The 18377-nt window shown below is 42.8% G+C and overlaps 1 protein-coding gene across 2 annotated transcripts in view; it reads right to left on the reverse strand.

The window, feature by feature from the left end:
• Positions 1-504: 504 nt before the first annotated feature.
• GCC2 (GRIP and coiled-coil domain containing 2) overlaps positions 505-18377 on the reverse strand; it is a 402205-nt gene continuing 384332 nt past the window's right edge. For both annotated transcript variants that reach the window (XM_086934291.1, XM_086934290.1), the window contains exons 22-23: positions 13732-13933; positions 505-4551 (exon numbers count right to left, since the gene is read on the reverse strand). In XM_086934291.1, coding sequence (XP_086790417.1) covers positions 4481-4551; positions 13732-13933 — 273 coding nt within the window. In that variant the 3' untranslated portion in view covers positions 505-4480. The remainder of the gene's footprint in view (positions 4552-13731; positions 13934-18377) is intronic.

An 18377-nucleotide genomic window follows, 5' to 3' on the forward strand; every position in this document is an offset into this window, starting at 1 on the left:
AGAAAACTGCTTTTTTTCTCTTCTCCAAATGGCCACCTTAAAGAGCAATTGACTAAAGGAACATCAACTTGGCAATCTAGTCCTCCGAATTTATAAATACTCTTCCTTTATGGTTTCCAAAAAATGTGAAATGTGCATAAGAAAATGTCCAGTAGTTAGCAAGCAGCAGCCGACAGCAAACATTACTGAAAAATAATAAGAGATTTCACAACGACAGCGTGGCTTTGCGCACCCCATGCTTTAACATTATTAGATTGAAATACTGAACACCACAATTACCAAAATGCTTTGGGAGGCTAGCCACTGTAACCAACAAAGGACCAGGCAACTGTGTTGTTGAATTTTCTTGTCGGGGCCAGCAATACTTGATTGATTGTTTTAAAAACTGAACACAATATGACCATCTCGAGCTGGGAAAAATCTATTGAACGCTACGTTGATTTGTTTTAACTGTAGGTTAAATGCACGTAAATGAGTTGACAACAGTACAAAAAAAGACAGATAAGCAGCTGATTTATTTTTTATTAAACAATGTTATGATTTTGTTTAAAGACAGAATCCATTATTCAGTTTGCAATTCACATTTGAGATCCAAAAACAATGAAAGTTAATTTATAAAAAGTTGTCCAAGATATGAAAACTGAAACAAGATGTTTCCGTAAAACAAGGCAATCCAGCCCTTCACCGCCACTCAATTTGCCAATACCAGAATCTTTACTTTCACTGCAAAGAACCTAGGTTTTGCCACAGCATTTGGTCCTGTACATTAACATGTAGCGCGTAAATAAACACTTAATCGGGTTTGTAAAACCTTAGACCGTAAATCAATCGTTTAAAAACAGAGTAAATGCTCAGGCAATATTTGTGCTACAAATCACAAACTCCATGATGGTGCTGTGTGATGGGGGTTAGATTGCGTGTTTTGACTATCTGGTCTAACTTCCAGAGATGGTAACATACTAATAACCCATAAACCCTTTCTTTAGTTAAATAAAAACTTATCTCGTGAATTAAAGATGCAAAACATGACTTTTGTACTGAGAAGGGAGGAACAATTTGTTACAAATATTTATGGATTCCATAGGTTGCAAACTGATTGCAGGCTCTTGCTTACCTTTCCAGATCACAAACTTTAACATACTAAGAGCTGCTTACAAAAACACTTCTTACAAAATAAAGCCAAGAAGTCTGAATTTATATCTTCATAAATTAGAACACACAAATTCATGTGCCGGGTAATTTCTCCATTTACTTTGTGCCTGTGTCAAATGCCCACATTCACCTTTTAATATGGGTGCATAAGTACTGCTACATATATAATCCTTTTGCGGCTATTTATTTCCACTTTAATGCATATCACAGCCTCCCTTTGCCTAGCAAACATTTCCAATTTAAAATAAAAGTTACATCAAATCTTTCATTTGAGACGTTCTATTTAGCTTAAACATTGGAAAAGACCCAAGTAGATGTCTATTGATGCATAAAAGAAGAAACACTGCAATGTATAAACAATCAGCAGAAACCGAGGAAGACCCTAAAAGGCAGGAAAAGAAGTCGGCTTTCATCTGCGAGATGACCTCATTCCTTTTTCCAGCAGTCATTTAACAAACCCTTCCATCAATATACTGATCATTGCAGCAGATGGCAAGATTTAGTTAGGGAAAAAAAGTAAAAGTAAGAAGCAGTATCCTAACATAGTCATACAACACTCTTGCACATCTGGCCTGTGGGCTCTGGGGCTTCAGATCGAAGGCAGGAATTTGTCAACAGAACTACTTTCAGCCAAGTCCCTTGTCCATTCTAGCACATGTGATCAAGGAAAAGGATAGGACCTGTTTCGGTGAGGTAACATTGTAACATACATTACAATCACCATGCTGAAAAAGCTATCAGAGGAAATGGCTTTGATGGCACTTGTCTTTAAAGCTAGTACACTTAAACTTTCTTTTGGAGTGGGCTAAGTGTGTGACCCTATCTGAAAGCCTATGACCCTTCAAGATTTGTTGCTTGCAAGATGTCAACGAGGACACCAAAGCTTGCTAAGTAATGCTTTTGTGTAAATTGTAATAAAATCGGTATGTAGAAAACAAGACATGAGATGTAAATGCATGAGTCAACGCTTCTGAGTATATGGAAGTATTTCGGGAGAGCATTTTCTTTCATGTTTTGCTTGTTGGTGCTGTAACTACAGGGATCAATCTTTATCAAATCAATTCAACACTGCCGAAAAGGAAAGCTTTAGTTCAAATTACCAGGTAAGGCTCCCTTCAGCATGAGACACACAATGGCAAATGTGCAATCTGTTAGTACATCAACTTCTTAGTCTTAAATGTGCAGGATGAACAACATTTGGTGAAAGTGCTAATAAAAAACCTCGGGTTGGTATAAAAAGCGAGAAAAACAATTAAACTGCTGTGTAAACCCCAGCAATAGTTTAAGAATGATTTATTTACAATGTCAAATTGTTTTCTTGAGTCCTTCATTTTAAAATATAATTTAAGAACTGTTCTCAAAACAGGAAATTCTACATTAACTATCTCTGGAAACAACACATGCAAAATGATAATAGCATGCTCCAACACCATATGTCAAGTAATGGGATTTTACCATGGAAGGCGTCCTACATTTAGCAATCATGGCCATATTCTGCTCAAATGTGTAAATGTCTACAACCCAGCAAGATCTTATAAAATACTTCCAAAATGGGTGTGAATTAAATCACTAATACAAACAAAAGTACACTTTACCTGCAGACCTTAGCCAGCAAGTAGTAAGTCCTTGCAGATGATTCATAGCTGTATGAGGGAGGATTGTGCAGGGAAGCAGGCATACATTCACCAATCACCTGAATAAGGCACCCAGCCACATCTGGTAATATGCGACCCGCATCTAGTTCCTTCTCTATGGCACTTCAAGGTATTTAAAAAAACAATCTTCTGAATTCTGCAGGAGCTGGACTGTTCCTTCAGTCTCACAGGGGATATTTCTCAATATCCGACACTGAATCTGATACTTCATTGCCTCTTTCCTGTAACAACCATGCACACAACAAAATAGCGGGACTTTCAAACAACATGTCCTCTCCAGGTGATGCCTCATTCCAAGGTGTGTACGCCAGCTTATTCGTTAGAATCATGCAAGGGAAGCATGGGATACATGGAGAAATCAGAGATCTTTAGGTCCTACTCCAACCTCACAGCATAAAACTGGCCAATGCTTTGTGCTGCAACATCCAGGGCTTGTTAAATGCCACCTACTCTCCACCTTCTTCATACATACGTACTGCAGAGTATACAGCTATTCATATACTGCCAATGAGGTCACTTGTGGTGTTCAACGTAGGGCACGGCAATGCATTTGTGACTCCTATCCTTCAAAGGGGTGAAATTAGCAGACTGAAGGAAAGGGTGGGATTGAACTTGGGTAAAAGATACTCGAATGCCATGGCAGCTGGAGTATTGCCTGGAAGGTTTGAGTAACCGTTGAAACCTTTAGCATATGGATCACTGCCAAGGGGTCATAGTTGAAGTCCACTGAAGCATCAAAGATTCCATAACTTGCATTAGTAAATCACAAACTGGAGCTGTGGGGTTGCAAATTCATAGTACACCGGACTACTAATCACTAGTACTTGTAGGTTTGGCCAGGTGGTTACGAGGGCCTGGGCACTAACCGGAGAAACCCACAGAAACGGAGAGGTGCAGAAAAGAGGCATGAGTAACACTTCTCACAATAACGGCAGAAAGAAACGCAAGGTAGAGGAATGGACTGAGTAAATACGCAAGGCAGAACTTCGTTTGTGATTGAAAAGTGACCTAGCAATGCAAGTGTTAAATTGACATCTTTACAGGGTACCTATTTAAGAATCATTGCCACATGTTGTGTTGCAGTCTTGTAGATGCTACGAAGGAACACAAATTAAGATCTGTCGGTGCATGTGTGCTTTAGAGGTTGGTCACATTTGAGGGAGAAAAGTATACAGTCCACAAAGAAAGTGCATTTTTTTAAACTTAAATTACTATACAACAAAAAAGTAACACGAGAAATAATGTGTTTCGGTGTCTACGCAGCCTGTTTTAACATAACAATATTGGGGCACACAACGTGTTTCCTGATAGTTTCAGTAACATATTTAGTGCAAAATTCTTAAGCAAACATAAAAAAGACTATTTAACATATTGCATTTCGTTCCACTGTTAGTCGCATGGTTAGAATTCTTGCTTTCTATTTATGATGCATTTTGTATGACAAACAGCTTTTTTATTTTAAATCCATCCTCTTTGGTTTTGGTTGAATTCTCAGATGCAACACTGCTATGAGGGATTATTTACACATGGAGATAAAAGAAACGGCTGTAAACAGATTCCAGAGCCATGGAGAATCGATATTCTGATATGTGCAGAAATGGTGATGGGTCCAGTACTTCTTGGGACATTCCATTCACAATGCAGGGGTAGAATGTGACGTCGGCACAATCAGCTTATCGTAGCCCTGACCAGCTGTGCAGATATGAAGCCCAGCCGGCGGGCCTTGCCGCAGCCTCTTCTTCACCTTTACAAAAAAAAAAAGTAATACAAACACTTAAAAAGGTACAATATAACAGCTTGTGCACGACAACCAAATGCAGATCCCAAACAAGCACTGGCAAAGTCAATAGGTCTATCACTGGCTGCTGATCTTTTGCTACATAAATACTTATTTGGCTTGTTTTTTTGTATGAAGGTATGCATTGTATGAAAATAAACATGGTCTAAAGGCCAAAATCATATTTTATTGATGTAAAATCACACACTGCTCCAGTAGTCTCTGGCATTGAAGGAGACTACTGACTGTGCATGTGTGCACATTGTGCAAGAGCAAAATGCCTTCACTTGCAGTCAGGTAAGACAGTGGCTGAAATGGGCTGACCATGCGTCCCCTGCTGTTTACTGTGGTGGGTGGAGGCAAAACTTGACTGACACTCCAACAGACAAATGGATGAAACTAGCTGACTGAAAACCTTTGAAAGTATGGATGTGTAATATGTTTTATTGTTTTTATTAAAACTAAAGGTCTTGACTAACTCCACACCAAACAAGAGGAAGCCTTACTACCAAGGACTTACTTTGTAACACGCTTTGCAATTTTATTCAGTGTTCAAAGTCAGCGGGACGAAAAAATACATAGGCCCCCCACTTTACTAGGCCGTAAGTCCCAAAATGAGTGCAAAGGAGGTCTTGCGCCCAAACCAGGGTTATAACTTGTGCGTGAAAATATTCTTACACTGCCCAAGAGTTGCCAGGTAAAACCTGGTGTAATTAGTCTGGGAAAAGTATCAGACATTGAGGAATTTTGCAGTTCTGAATGGGGCGAAGCATGCAGTATTAGTGTTACTCCCCATGCCAATGTACAGAACAAGGAATGCCAAGATAATACTGTACCCTAGCAATCGCCCCTAGCAATTGCTGAGATGTCTAGAAAATCATTCAAAATAATCAGCATGACACATTTAGAGCAGCTCCGATTGACAGACGAGGTGACAAAAAAAAGCATACAACATTCGTTAATGGTTCGAACAACCTTGTTCATTCAGCCATACCTTACCTTCAATTGAACCATCTACGAACGGTTATTTTTAACACGGTTTAGGATGAATACTTTCCATCGCTTTGTCACCTTTCCCCGAACCAACAATTGGGCGAGAAGTTTATCCCCCTCCCCCTGTGATGATTTATCCACCCAAACCACCATTCACGTCGTTTTGTTTTGCAAATTTTATGTAGTTCAAAGAAAGAACTGGCTAATCCCTATTCTAAAGACAATGGGTCTTCGAAGATGTCGCCCAGCATTTCTTCGCTTGCAATTCCTAGGGGAAGAGTTTATAGCATACCAGGTAGCCAGATTTTTTAAATCAACGCTTAGGCGTAGGGCAAGGTTAGACCATAGTATGAATTTGTTATGTTGAGAATATATCCGGAATCGAGTCATGTCATCCATAATATTCTGTTTTTCCTTGTTCTATCTAATGGCCCCGATAATCTGATATCTTTTTTAACTTATGAAAATATAGCTTTTTTTACCCATTGCCGAAATGCTTATGTACATAGAACTTTTTAAACTTTTTATCACATAATCCTGTTTTTTTTTTATGATATGAACTTTTATGGGTTTTCCGACTTTATGAAAACCGAATAAAGTATTTGAATTTGAATTTACTGTACATGGTGAATATTGCACAATGTAGTATCATATTTAATGTGTGCTGCAGAATCTCCCAAAATACTGGGTATTAGTAGCGAGGCCCACATTTTTGGGGAATCAATTAGAGACAATTGTTGCATCTATCTATCTATCTATCTATCTATCTATCTATCTATCTATCTATCTATCTATCTATCTATCTATCTATCTATCTATCTATCTATCTATCTATCTACCTACCTACCTATTTGCAAAAAAGAAGCATAGCACTCTGGGTTGTTATCAAGTTTAGGTGGAAAGCAGCTCCTGTATAGACCATCCTCAACACCAGCCACACTAAGTTTGCTCACCTCAAATGTCTGCTTTTCTATCAAAGTCTTTCAGCGTAGGATTAGCACAGTGCCATCCACGCAGAGATAGAAAGGGACAGAGTCTTTTGCCATTTCTACAGCAAACTCTTTAAGCATAGCACTAGCACAGTGCTATCCATGGTGAGCTGTAAAATGACAAAAACGCTTTTTACCACTCCAGGCACAGTATTACAGCTTTGGATTAGCAAAATACCAATCAAGCCAACCTGAAATGAATAAAAGCAAAGGGTTGCTTTTATTCATTTCAGGTTGGTTTGGTTGGTATTTTGCTGGTGCGTTGTGAAGTGGCATACAAATATTCATTTGTCTAACCCTTTCATGAAATGTAAAACTCAGATTTACCTGTATTAATAGTATGCAATGTAATAGAACACCGACACAGTTGAAGATAGTTATCTATAAGGCAACCTCAGACTTGTATGAAACATGCATAGCTGGTCGACATCCGTCCACTGTAATGCCCCTACTCTGTTCCTACTTTAACACCTTGGCTGCTAGAGATATTTTCCTCCTGTGCTGATAATCTATGAATCCCATTGTTCATGACGAGCTCAGCTCCTCATGAGCATCGAAGGGGTTAAGTCCATGGCCTCCTAGGAGTATCTTATGATTTAGTGATCTGGCAAGTTAACTGCTTGCCGCAGACAGATGATGCTAACTGTAGTTCACCAGTTCCAATGCATGCAAGGACAACTTAGCCCTCCATCCTTCGGAGGTCTGTAGATTGTGTACCATTATTTACATCACTTTCAAACGGCAAGAGTGGTATGAAGCACTGTATAAAGAAAGTCCATGCACTTAGTCATTATGTGAAATAATACCAACTGTCCAGGGATGACTGCAAATATGCAAATTCAGATATTATCTTTGGAATAATTCCTTTAGATTGTCTCGCTAAACAGAATCTTTAATTGGATTTCTGAGCACACCATCTTCCATATTTTACTCAGGAAACTGGCACAATGTGGCCTGATTCTTAGTATTCTGTGAGATGTGCGAGGTTTTCAAAATGTAGATTCATAAACAGCATGGAGTAGCCTGGTTTATAAATCACTTAATACAATAAAAGTAGCTTGTACCCTCAGCAGTGATAAAGACCAAGGACTGGTAACTGGGCCTGGAACACACTGAATCATCAGAGCTAGCTAGCCGTGGAGCTAGATGGAATATCTGGAATATCTACTTATTGAGATAGAGTTCGTTATCGGCCTATCATGAGCAGTGCACGGGCGTGGCTATTACACGTAGGTGAGATGTAATTATGTAGGTGTATGTAGGGCTGAATAATGCACCTTAATGACAGGCATTGTAATAGCACAGAAACTTGTCAGTCACCGGTTAGCCACGTCACTTTTTTACCTTGTTCGAGATGCTCCTGAATAAAGCAGGATTCAAACGGTGGGGGGAGTTTTGGGGGGTGGCGCAAAAATCTTCAAAAAAAACCCCACTAACACTTACCTGAAGACAAACCCAACAACCTCCACTGCGGACCTCTTCTTCCAGGAACTGGATGTTGCAACTCCCTTGACTAACACTGGAGAGCAGTGCCCTGATTAGAGGGACCTGCCTCTCTGGGCACTCCACACCGCTCTGAAGGCCTGCACTTTCTCTAACCCAGCTGTCTTAGGACATTCACACTTAAAACAGTGCATAGACAGCCCACCCTCTTCCCTGCTGATACCACGCAGCAGGCCCTGACCCCATCCTGGTGCTCTGTTCGGGACGGGGGATGAAAAATAAAATGGTAATGAATTATCATTATGTTTTTTATCACTAGGGCTTTGGGGGTAATTTAAATGGGGTGACTCTCCTACGCTCCAATGGAGGAGCCGCCCCGGTGTTCAAATATCTAGAAACGCTAAACTTTCGTGTTATGTCCCTCCACTTCTCCCATAACTCGGAAGGGGTCATCTATAGGATCTGTGTTAAGCAACCATGGAGTTTTAGGGTGAATAGAGAGCTCCAACCTCCCTCCCCATATTTTTATAAAAATTCAGGATATCAGAGGCCTTATGATGAAATAAGGGTCATGCCAATGATGTATTTTTGTCGACAATCCTCACATGTAGTTTGCAGGCCTCTTCATAACAATGTGGCAGCATTACATGCTTTTGATAACCTACGTTTTAGTGAACAGTGCATAGAGATGATAAAGCTTGGTTAACTTGTTCCGCAAGCAAGTTAAAACTTTGCAGATCAATCCTTCTCTGAGGTGGGAGTGGGGGATAGCGGTTCCGAGCTGCTTTCTTCCACTCAGTTCTCCCTCCTGCATAGTGCTTTGATTCCTTGATTTGTCTAATTCGCTTTATAAGTGCTACAAATACAAATGCTGGATGCAACTAGACTGCCATTTAATATGTTCAGTTGTTTCTGATTTGGTTGCACCCTAACTGATTTAAGTGCCCACGTACGCAATATTCGGTTGCAGTGGAATTCTGTTTATTCTTATTGTATGCACAAGTGCTATTCCACCGGTCTTTTTGCTTGGTCTTCACCTTGATAGTGTGAGTTCTTCAACTTTAACATTTCTTATAGGCATGGTATACCATTGTCCATTCTTTCATACATTTTAATGTAAGTCATCCAACGTTACGGAATCAAGAGATAATTGAAAACAGTGTTGCTCAGGAGAATACCTATTTCTTATTCAAGCATATTGAGTTTGTACTACAAACTAGTTCCATCACAGTTCAAACTGTATATGTGTTCGCTTTTGTTCGTCAAGCTCAACAGGTAAGCACCTATTGGCCAACCAGGTGTTTTCTATGATCACTATGCATATTCACTTGTCCATCTAAGCGCTAGCTACTTGGTACTCATGTGTTCAAACAACAATGCTTGCGCTATAAGCTGGGATGATCTTTTCTTTGTGTGATCCATTCTTGTATCTAGTCCCATTTTGTGTAGTTCAAGGCAGGCATTGGTGCCTTTAAGGAACTGTAGTAGCAGCTCGTCCCATACCCGAGCCCTACACGTGTGCAGGGCCGCCTCTAGGGTGGTGCAATCGGTGCCATTGCACAGGGAGCTGACTACGGGTGGGGGCGTCATTTTTGCAAGAATATTATCATTTTCGAAGCACCTGCTGCCCCGTTCCTGGCCTCTAGCAATTTACAGGCATCAGTTAAAATGCCAAGATAATTCTGGTGATTAATCGTCTTCCTTTCTAAAAAGAGACCGGAGGTTTGTCTAGTGGAAGTTTTGACTCATCCTAAGGTAGCACAGAGGGTTAAAATGCCATGTACCATGCAGATAACAAAGTGCATATAATGTAAATAGGTCAGAAGGTTACTGTTTCTGTAAGAGAGCTCCTTTTTTAAAAGTCAAAATCCTAATATAGAGCATTGAGCTATTAACTGTCATCAAAGAGCAGCATGCAAACTGCAAGGTATATGTTCGAGCTATATGTTTTTTGCCCAGTCTTTCATCATCATAATCTTATGAAAAGGGTTCATTTGGGTAGAAAACAATTGACATTATTAAAGAGAACCCGATGTTACGCTTTAAATTCTGAATTTGTGCTTAAACTCTTAACCCGTTGACCGCGGCGCGAATTCCGCTGCGGTGCGGGTGATTTATGACAGCGTGGTTCGGGTGGCCCCCGGCCGTCCTCCGCACATGCCCACCATGACATCGGCTGGCCGCTGGCCGTCCGATGCAAGCAAAGGGTTCAACTTTATTGCCAACCAGTATCGATGACATGTCACTCCTACAATATACCTTGTAGCCCTGTCTGATGTAATATTTGCTATACACTGATTTACACATGCATGATTGACTGTCTCTTTGTAATGTGTGTGTGATGTAAAGTGCTCTGACACCTTACACTGGTGTGAAAGGCACTATAAAACTAAATGAGTCTGTGAGAGAGTGGTTATAGAGACTTGAGGGACACTGTTAAAAGGTGCTAGTGAGGGAATCCGTGGCAGAGGAGATCACTGGGGGGTGGGGGGGAAGGAGCAAACAAGTATGGTTTCACAGGGAGCCACAAGTGTTAAAGCCAACCCTGCACGTGTGGTTCCAGTTATCCTGCTCCTGGAACGAAGGGCAGTAATTCCAGCTTCCACACATTACATTGATTCCGCTACCCATCCCTCCAAACCTTGACAGGGCAGAGGATTTCTAGTTTCTTTAAATCTGTTGTTTAGTAGTGTAGTTGTTGATTATGAACTTGCCCTCTGATTTGGGTCTAGGCATTTTACACACACACACTGTACCATGATACAAACCAGGTCTACCTTTCATGTTAACCAGTGGTGTCGTAATTGCCTTCGAAAAGCCGTACAAGACTCCATGACCAAACTACGTGGTAAAAGATTGCACATCCGCCTTATCATATCTGCTGCCTTTACTAGATGCCTCAGGCTTAAGTTGATTCAGTTCTGGGTGTCGGATATTTCGGCTGGAGGTAGTTGAATTGTATGCATCCAAACCTAAACTTTGTAAACACCTTCTTTGGGAAGGCCTCTATCCTATCTCACTCATCGTTAGTGAATGTCCTATGAATTGTTTCCTCCCATTTGAACTGTGCATGCCCGTTGTCAGTTACGGTTTCGTTCCAAGTGCTCAATATAGTAGGGTTAAGGCCTTGCTGCCAGAACCTAATGTGAGCACAAGTTGCAGATCGTTATGCGCAACGGGTTGCCTCATTCTACATCCCCATAGTTGTCGCAGTGCGTCAGTGAAACTATCATACAAAACAAACTGCACTGCAGGAGCTCATATTCCACCTCCAATTCTTTGAACGTCTTCAATAACGCAGGAAAAAAGATATCTCCAATAAGGACTTTTCCTAGGATTTCCACATTTCTCTCTTGAAAACCTTCCCCAAATCTCGTGGCTCTCCCACATTAAGAGGGTCATTTCTGCTGCATATGCCAATGCCATTTTTTACTTCCTAGTGTACATGAGCCATCATTTTGTCGCAGTTTTGATCAGCATGGCCAAAACCTTTCTGTTTCAAAATCAACAAACAAGACTGGGGCTAACATATTTTCAAATAATTTGGCCTCTGGTGTTTTGGGCTCCAGGGCCCACCGTGCCACCTACTGGAGCTGGGCCACAAGATAATATAATTCTAGATCAGAAACCCCATGCCCCTCCCTGCCTTCCTCCTTTGGCAGCTTAAGCTGATCTAAGGCCACTCCTTTCTTACCGCTGCCGCACACTATACCATTATTGAAGGTCAGTTCCCTGAAGAATTTACGAGCTGGTGCTATATGTAGAGATGCACAGTAAAACCATAACCACAGGTACACCACGATCTTCGGAACGGTGGGCGAGCCGGTCACTGATATTAGGAATTGGCACTAGAAGGCTGACAGAAATAACAATGCTTCTGTCTAGTTTTCATACATGATGACGCTGATGTATAAAATCTGGCGCAAAAGTGCTTGAAGTTGTCCTGGGGCCCATTCCACCCCGCCTCTCTTGTCTCCAAATTTCACCTTTCTCTGCTCTGTCTGAAGATGTTGCTTACCTTTCTTTACTCTAAGACCCAAAACCTGCCTAAATCACTCAAATTGCCGAAAGACAGTGTCCATTTCATTGAGGATTTCCAATAAGTACAGCAGTATACCGTCCCTGTACAATGACATTCTCAGGAACTCATTATAGATAATCATTATTTTACCCAGGGCTTTAAGTGGGATGGAAAAACGGGGGGGTGGGGGGGGGGAAGTGTCTCTCAAAGGGGCGTGGCAAATGTAATTAAGGGCGTGGCTTAAAAACACTGCAAGTTAAAAATCTGTGCTTAGCCACAGTATGCCACCTGACTTGTATTTTGCGGTTTCTGTCATTGCATCCAGATATATAATACAACAAGTAACATCATACCTACAACAAATCAGAACTATTGGCTTTGTCAATGGTTGTTAGTTGCATAAGATAAATAAGCAGCAACTATGGCTTGTATACAATATTGTAAAAGCTTCCACTTAAAGCCCAGGTGACACCACAACAATGTTGCTGGTCCTGGGTTTCAAAAGGAGAAGGAAATCCAGAGAGAATAATAATAATAATAATAATAATAATAATAATACAACGCTCACCTGGCATGACGTCATGCCGTAACTTCTCCACTAGTGAGAAGTGAGCACCTGCAGAACAATGTGCGTGCTGTCACTGCAGTCCAGTAAAAAAAGACTGCCTGTGCCAGGGCACAAAACAGAGCCCGATAGAGACCCGTTTCGAGGCCTACTTTAACACCATGCGCGCGGGCCGTTTTCCCGCTGTGCGCTGAAGTTTTAAAAAACCTGCGGTTCATGACAAGCTCAGCTCGTCATGAGCGTACGACAGGCGTAACTCATGACGAGCTGAGCTCGTCATGAGCGTCGAAAGGGTTAAAAAACTGCCAGTGCTCCACACCGGTGAGACCCGGCCAACTTAAAGCCTTGCCTTTACCCTTTTCTTCCCCTTACCTTCCACACCAATGACACTTCCACTGTCTCAGAAAGCAACCTCACCTCCATCTTGTGCACATAAACAGGCTATGGGCTTCAACAACAGAACCCACAGGGCTGTATCACTCGTTCACTCAGACACTCATGCAGTTTGTAACCCACATCTGATGCACAACACAGACTCATCCATGCAGTCTGGATCTTGGTGCTGGGATTCTGGGCCATTGTTAACAGTGGAAATTTACCTGAGTGAGCCAGTAGGCTCACACTCTTGTGATGCAGGTGACAAGGCCTGGCCAAGCTAACATCACTTCAAAACATGCTATGCTGCCCCCACTGCGTTACTCTTATTAACCTGCGGCACAAACACTAGTCCTCTGCCACTACCAAAACTATGCTTAGTGCACCCCTTTCGGTTCAGGACTAGACTTGTGCAGGGCAAATTAGCGCAAACATCCATAAACAGAAAACAGGATACCAGATACTCACACTTGGGCAAGCATGGCAGGGGGCACTACTGTACACCATGAGCGGGACATTCCTGTCCCAACAGGCTAGTATCAGGTTGGCAGATTTTGAAAGCTTATCCACAATGTGTTCAAGACTGGTCATGCAAACAATGGAACAGGATAAGCTTGCGTAGGCAACTATAAGTTAGAGAGCAGAACATATTGTGACTTGTCGATGAAAACATTCAAACACATAAATACATCTTTAATATTTATCGACTTGAGATAGTGTTACTATTATTTTACTGCACTGCCGTTTCTGTTTCCACTCACCTAGGGCAATGGCTACAAGCTTTCCCTTCTCTTCAGGGCTGAGGTGTAACATGGTGTCAATTACAGGCAGAAGTCGCTGTCTCTCACTGCCTGCCTTCAGAAATATGAACTGCAGAAGGACGTTCTTGAGGTATTCCAGGTTACTGACCGACTTGTCACGTTCCTGGTTCCTTTCGAGTCTTCTGATTTCGTTCTTGAGAAGCTACAAAGAAAATATTTAGATCTGAATTATGCTCTTTACTTGCATACAGTTCCAACAGAGAAATGCCCATGTATTAAGAATGTTAATCTTGTCTCAATGCAATTCTCTTTCTTACGGTTGTATGACTAAACGACTACCTACTAAATCACGAGTGCCTGAACCACGAAGGCTAAACAACGACCTGTGCCAAACCACGAATTATTTATCCACGACTTACTGAACCACGAACTCCACGTTTAACCACTACACCAAACGCACTGAAAGTAATCCATCAATCATAATGTCAACATCCTCGATGCCAAGCTGCTGCAGCCTTGCCAGGTGAAAGCAAGAACTTTCTTTAATCACCAAAACAATGTGTTTACGCAAACTCTGCGGCCTCTCGTGCAGATAAACTTGAATAGGAAGTGCACGATGGAAGCGCCGAATAGCTAACCACTTGTTCTTTCAGTTGTCAGTAATATTGAAGCACATTAAAGCAGATTATTTATAAAAAAAATAAAAATGCAGTCACAAGTCCCTACCTTAAAGTTTTATTTTTTTAATGTAAATGTTTGCATAGAGCAAGTAAATTGCCTACGGAGTGAAACTGGTCAACAAGAGCTTTTACGAGCCACACCAAACACTTCAAAAATGAAAAATAACCTGTGTCCTGTGATCAGTAATACTCCCTGTGAAAGTTTGTTTTAGGAGTTTATTTAATGCAGATTAGGATGTGGGATGCGAAGCTTTCCTGAAATGGGTTTCTTCTTAAAAATCAGTGGAAACTAAATTAAAAAGTATAGTCGGTAAATCTGCTTAGAGTAATGCAGCACCATCCGAAAAATTCTGCTTACGCAGCTTAACCTTGTGTGTCAGTGAGACATCTACTGCGACCAAACTTCTTGTAAAAATATTTTGAAAGGAACGCAATACTGAGTTTGTTTAAATCGATCACTGAAATTATGTTTTAACGCCGCAGTTAGATTTTTATTTACCTTTACTTTGTATTCAGATCGGCACCCCTCATCTTTCCATACTCCCTCACTCACATTTATTTTATTTCTTTATACGAATCCAAACCCTAAAAACAAATTAACTAACATGTCCCCCCAAACCCCTAGAAACGAAACCCTCTTACCTGTGTCTGCTTTAAAGCTCCTCTGAACAACGACTTGCACGTGGTTCAGGCTAAGTCGTTGTTCGTGCAAGTCGTTGTTCAGCTTTCGTGACTCTAGGAACTCGTTGTTCCAGAGTCGTTGTTGAGGATGTTTCCCCTTTCTTACATCAATGCTTCCTCTTTTCAGGCAAATACTTCAGTAGGAAAACAAATATGTCCGAGACAATTGATAATGATAAAATTGTCACAGCTTTTGATAATGAATGTACACGCACTGAGGGGTATACAATACATAGTGCAGTTTCCATTGGAAGAGGGTTTTTTCATTTGCCACTAACTTTGGTGTTGTTTGATGAAGGCCACCTTCAAAGGATGGCTCAACTGGGTGATCTTCCTAAGGGGCGCGGACACCACCACCCTTAGAAACACGCCAGGGAGACACCACGACCGAGCAATGTGGACCAAACTGGACAAACACATGGACACCTTCAAACCACCATAGCCATACCTCTTCCACAAACTCAGGCCCACCGACCCCTGACAGACAACGGCCACATTCCTGCCCAACAAACCGCCCCCACTCTGGGTTTTATGTTTCATGTTTATGTTTCTATGTCTCTTTTCGTTATTTTTCTACAAAGGTCAGCGAATAACATCCAAAAATGTCTGTTATATCTGTTACATGTAACCTGTAAATATCAATAAAAACATTAAAAAAGAAAAAGAATTTGAGAATTTTCCAAAACTAGTTTGATACTCGCTTCAGCTGCTGTCTTGAAACTTTTGCGGGTATCCGTCAACCAGAAGCAGAGATGAAAAGGGGCAAGGGGGGAGGGGGGGGGGGGTGGACATAAAGCTTCTCCTCCATCTTTATTTCCATAGGATCTTTTAGACACTGCTACAGCCAGAACTGATGAACGGAATTAAACAAAACATGGCAGAAAGGTAGCTTTTGGTCTAGAAAGTGACGTTTGAGAAATGTAAAGATTTTTCAGATATACAACTGAGGCCACGGTAGATCGGCGGCCCCTCCTGATCTCAGGGCCGAGATCTGATAGCTGCCAGCACTGGTTTGGAGTGTTGGCAGCCAATCTTGTGACTCAGTTCAACCGAGTCACAAGAAAAACAGTAAAAAAAAAAAATGGGGCAGGGCAGAAACACCCTGACCCTAGAGGCCTCTGGGGCGAGGGGCCTTTAGGACCCCTGGTGGGCCAGGTCTCGGGGGCATTATGAAAATATAGGAGGGGGTGCACGAGGACCCCCTGGGGCAGTCAGATAATTATATGTGGGGGAGCCTCGCAGCTCCACTGCTGCAACGTGGCCCGCCACCTCCCCGGGGCTTCAATGACAAATAATGTGGGGTGCTGTACGGCTTTCTCTGCAGCCCCGGGGACCGCCACCTCCCCCAGGCTTTAATGACAAATAATGGGGGGGGCCACATGGTCCCCGCAGGCCGGGGACTGCCACTTACCCGGGGCACAAATATTTGTTAAAAAAAAGAGCAAAAAGGTTCTCGCCTACAAAAAGCAGAGCAGTGTCACTTTCCCTGCCCATTGTGAAGCGAGCAGGAAAACAGATACTTTGCTTTGGGATCCACGGAGCAGCTCCCTGAATACCAAAGCAATGCTGGCTCCAACAGGAGGAGGGGAGCCGGCAGGGACCGCTGAGGCCTATAGGCTCCCCCGTGGCCTCCAGCGTAGTGACTAGGCCTGGGGGATGGGGTCCCCAGGGCCAAAATCGGGCCGGGGAAGGGGGCAGCGCTGGTCCTCTTCCCTCATTAAAAAAAAAGTTGACAGCCTGGCCTCAGGGGATTGGACTGGGGAGGGGGGCCGAGCGGTCCCCCTCCCCTTTAAAAAAATGCATATATATACGCCCAGCCCCAGGGCCAAAATTGGCCTCAGGAGGGAAATCACGCGACCCACCCCCACATCCCTTTCAAGCCCCAGAGATGGGGTCTCCAAGGCCAGAAATGGCCTAGGGAAGGAGGGTGGCACACAGCCCCCCCCCCTTTAAAAAAAAAAAAAAAAAATTAAAGAGGGACCTGGAGAATGGGGTCCCAGAGGCAGAGACCGGCAGGAGAATGAGGTCCCCGTGGCCCAAATTGGCCTGGCAGGGGGGCCGCGCAGTCTCCCATTCTTTTAATAATAACCCTTTTTTTTTTTTAAAGGGCATTCCCAGGGGGTAGGGTCCCCTGGGCCCACAGCAGCCCGGGAAGGGGGGGGGGGGGCTGGGGGGGGGGGGGGGAGGGCCATGAGGACCCCTTCCTAAATATTTGTTAAAAAAAAGTAGCAAGTCTCCTGGAGGCCCGCACCTTTCGCCACCAGTAGTGTGGAAATTGGAGTGGGTGAATGAAAGGTTACATGGGGTGTGAGTGGGTGCATCAGATTCTGTGGATATCATCAGTGATGCCATTTGAGATGTCATGGGTGATGTCATAGACCATGTCATGAGTGATGTAATATGTGAGCTAATAAGCAGTGCATTGCAGGAGCACGATTTATAGTTAGCTTAGCTAACTATGACTACTGAATTTCTCTAGTTTTGTACGAGTGAAACCTGAGCCAAACTGTAACATCTCTGTAACTTTTGTTTTTTTCAGTGAATATATAGATTACCGCCTGGTTGACTTGCCTAGAACTTGGGTGCCGTATGACAAATCTTCACATTTTCCCAAAAGGTACCACAATTAATCTGGTTCTTCATGGAAAGTTTCAGGGTGATCAGTAAAGCGGGGGCTGAGAAAAAGGAGGTGTCAAAAAAGTGCATTTCCCATGTTAATTCCTATATAGTCTTTAGATACGCCTGCAGCCCGAAACACTGGACGGAATTACATTGAATTTGGTAGAAAGGTAGAGTTTGGTTCCAAATTTGTTTATCTACAATTGTGGCTAATTTGCGAATAATAACACGCTTGGGAAGAGATCTGCAGAACTCTGATTGCCTGCTAACACTTCAACCATCAATCACAATCAATCACAGATATTTATAGAGCGCACTACTTACCCGGAGGGTCTCAAGGCGCTTGGGGGGGGGGGGGGGGGGGGTGCTGCTACTGCTCGAAGAGCCAGGTCTTGAGCTTCTTCCTGAACGAGAGGTGGTCTTGGGTCAGGCGCAGGTCGGTCGGGAGGGAGTTCCAGGTCTTGGCGGCCAGGTAGGAGAAGGACCTTCCTCCTGTTGTCGTTCTTCGGATGCGGGGGACGGCGGCGAGGGCGTGACTGGCTGATCGGAGTTGGCGTTTGGGAGCGTAGAAGTTGACGCGGTTGTTGAGGTAGCTCAGGCCTTGATCGTGTAGGGCTTTGTGTGCGTGGGTGAGGAGACGGAAGGTGATTCTTTTGTTGACGGGGA

This window comes from Lissotriton vulgaris, chromosome 8 (assembly GCF_964263255.1).
Source record: "Lissotriton vulgaris chromosome 8, aLisVul1.2, whole genome shotgun sequence".
In the NCBI taxonomy this organism is placed as follows: Eukaryota; Metazoa; Chordata; class Amphibia; order Caudata; family Salamandridae; genus Lissotriton; species Lissotriton vulgaris.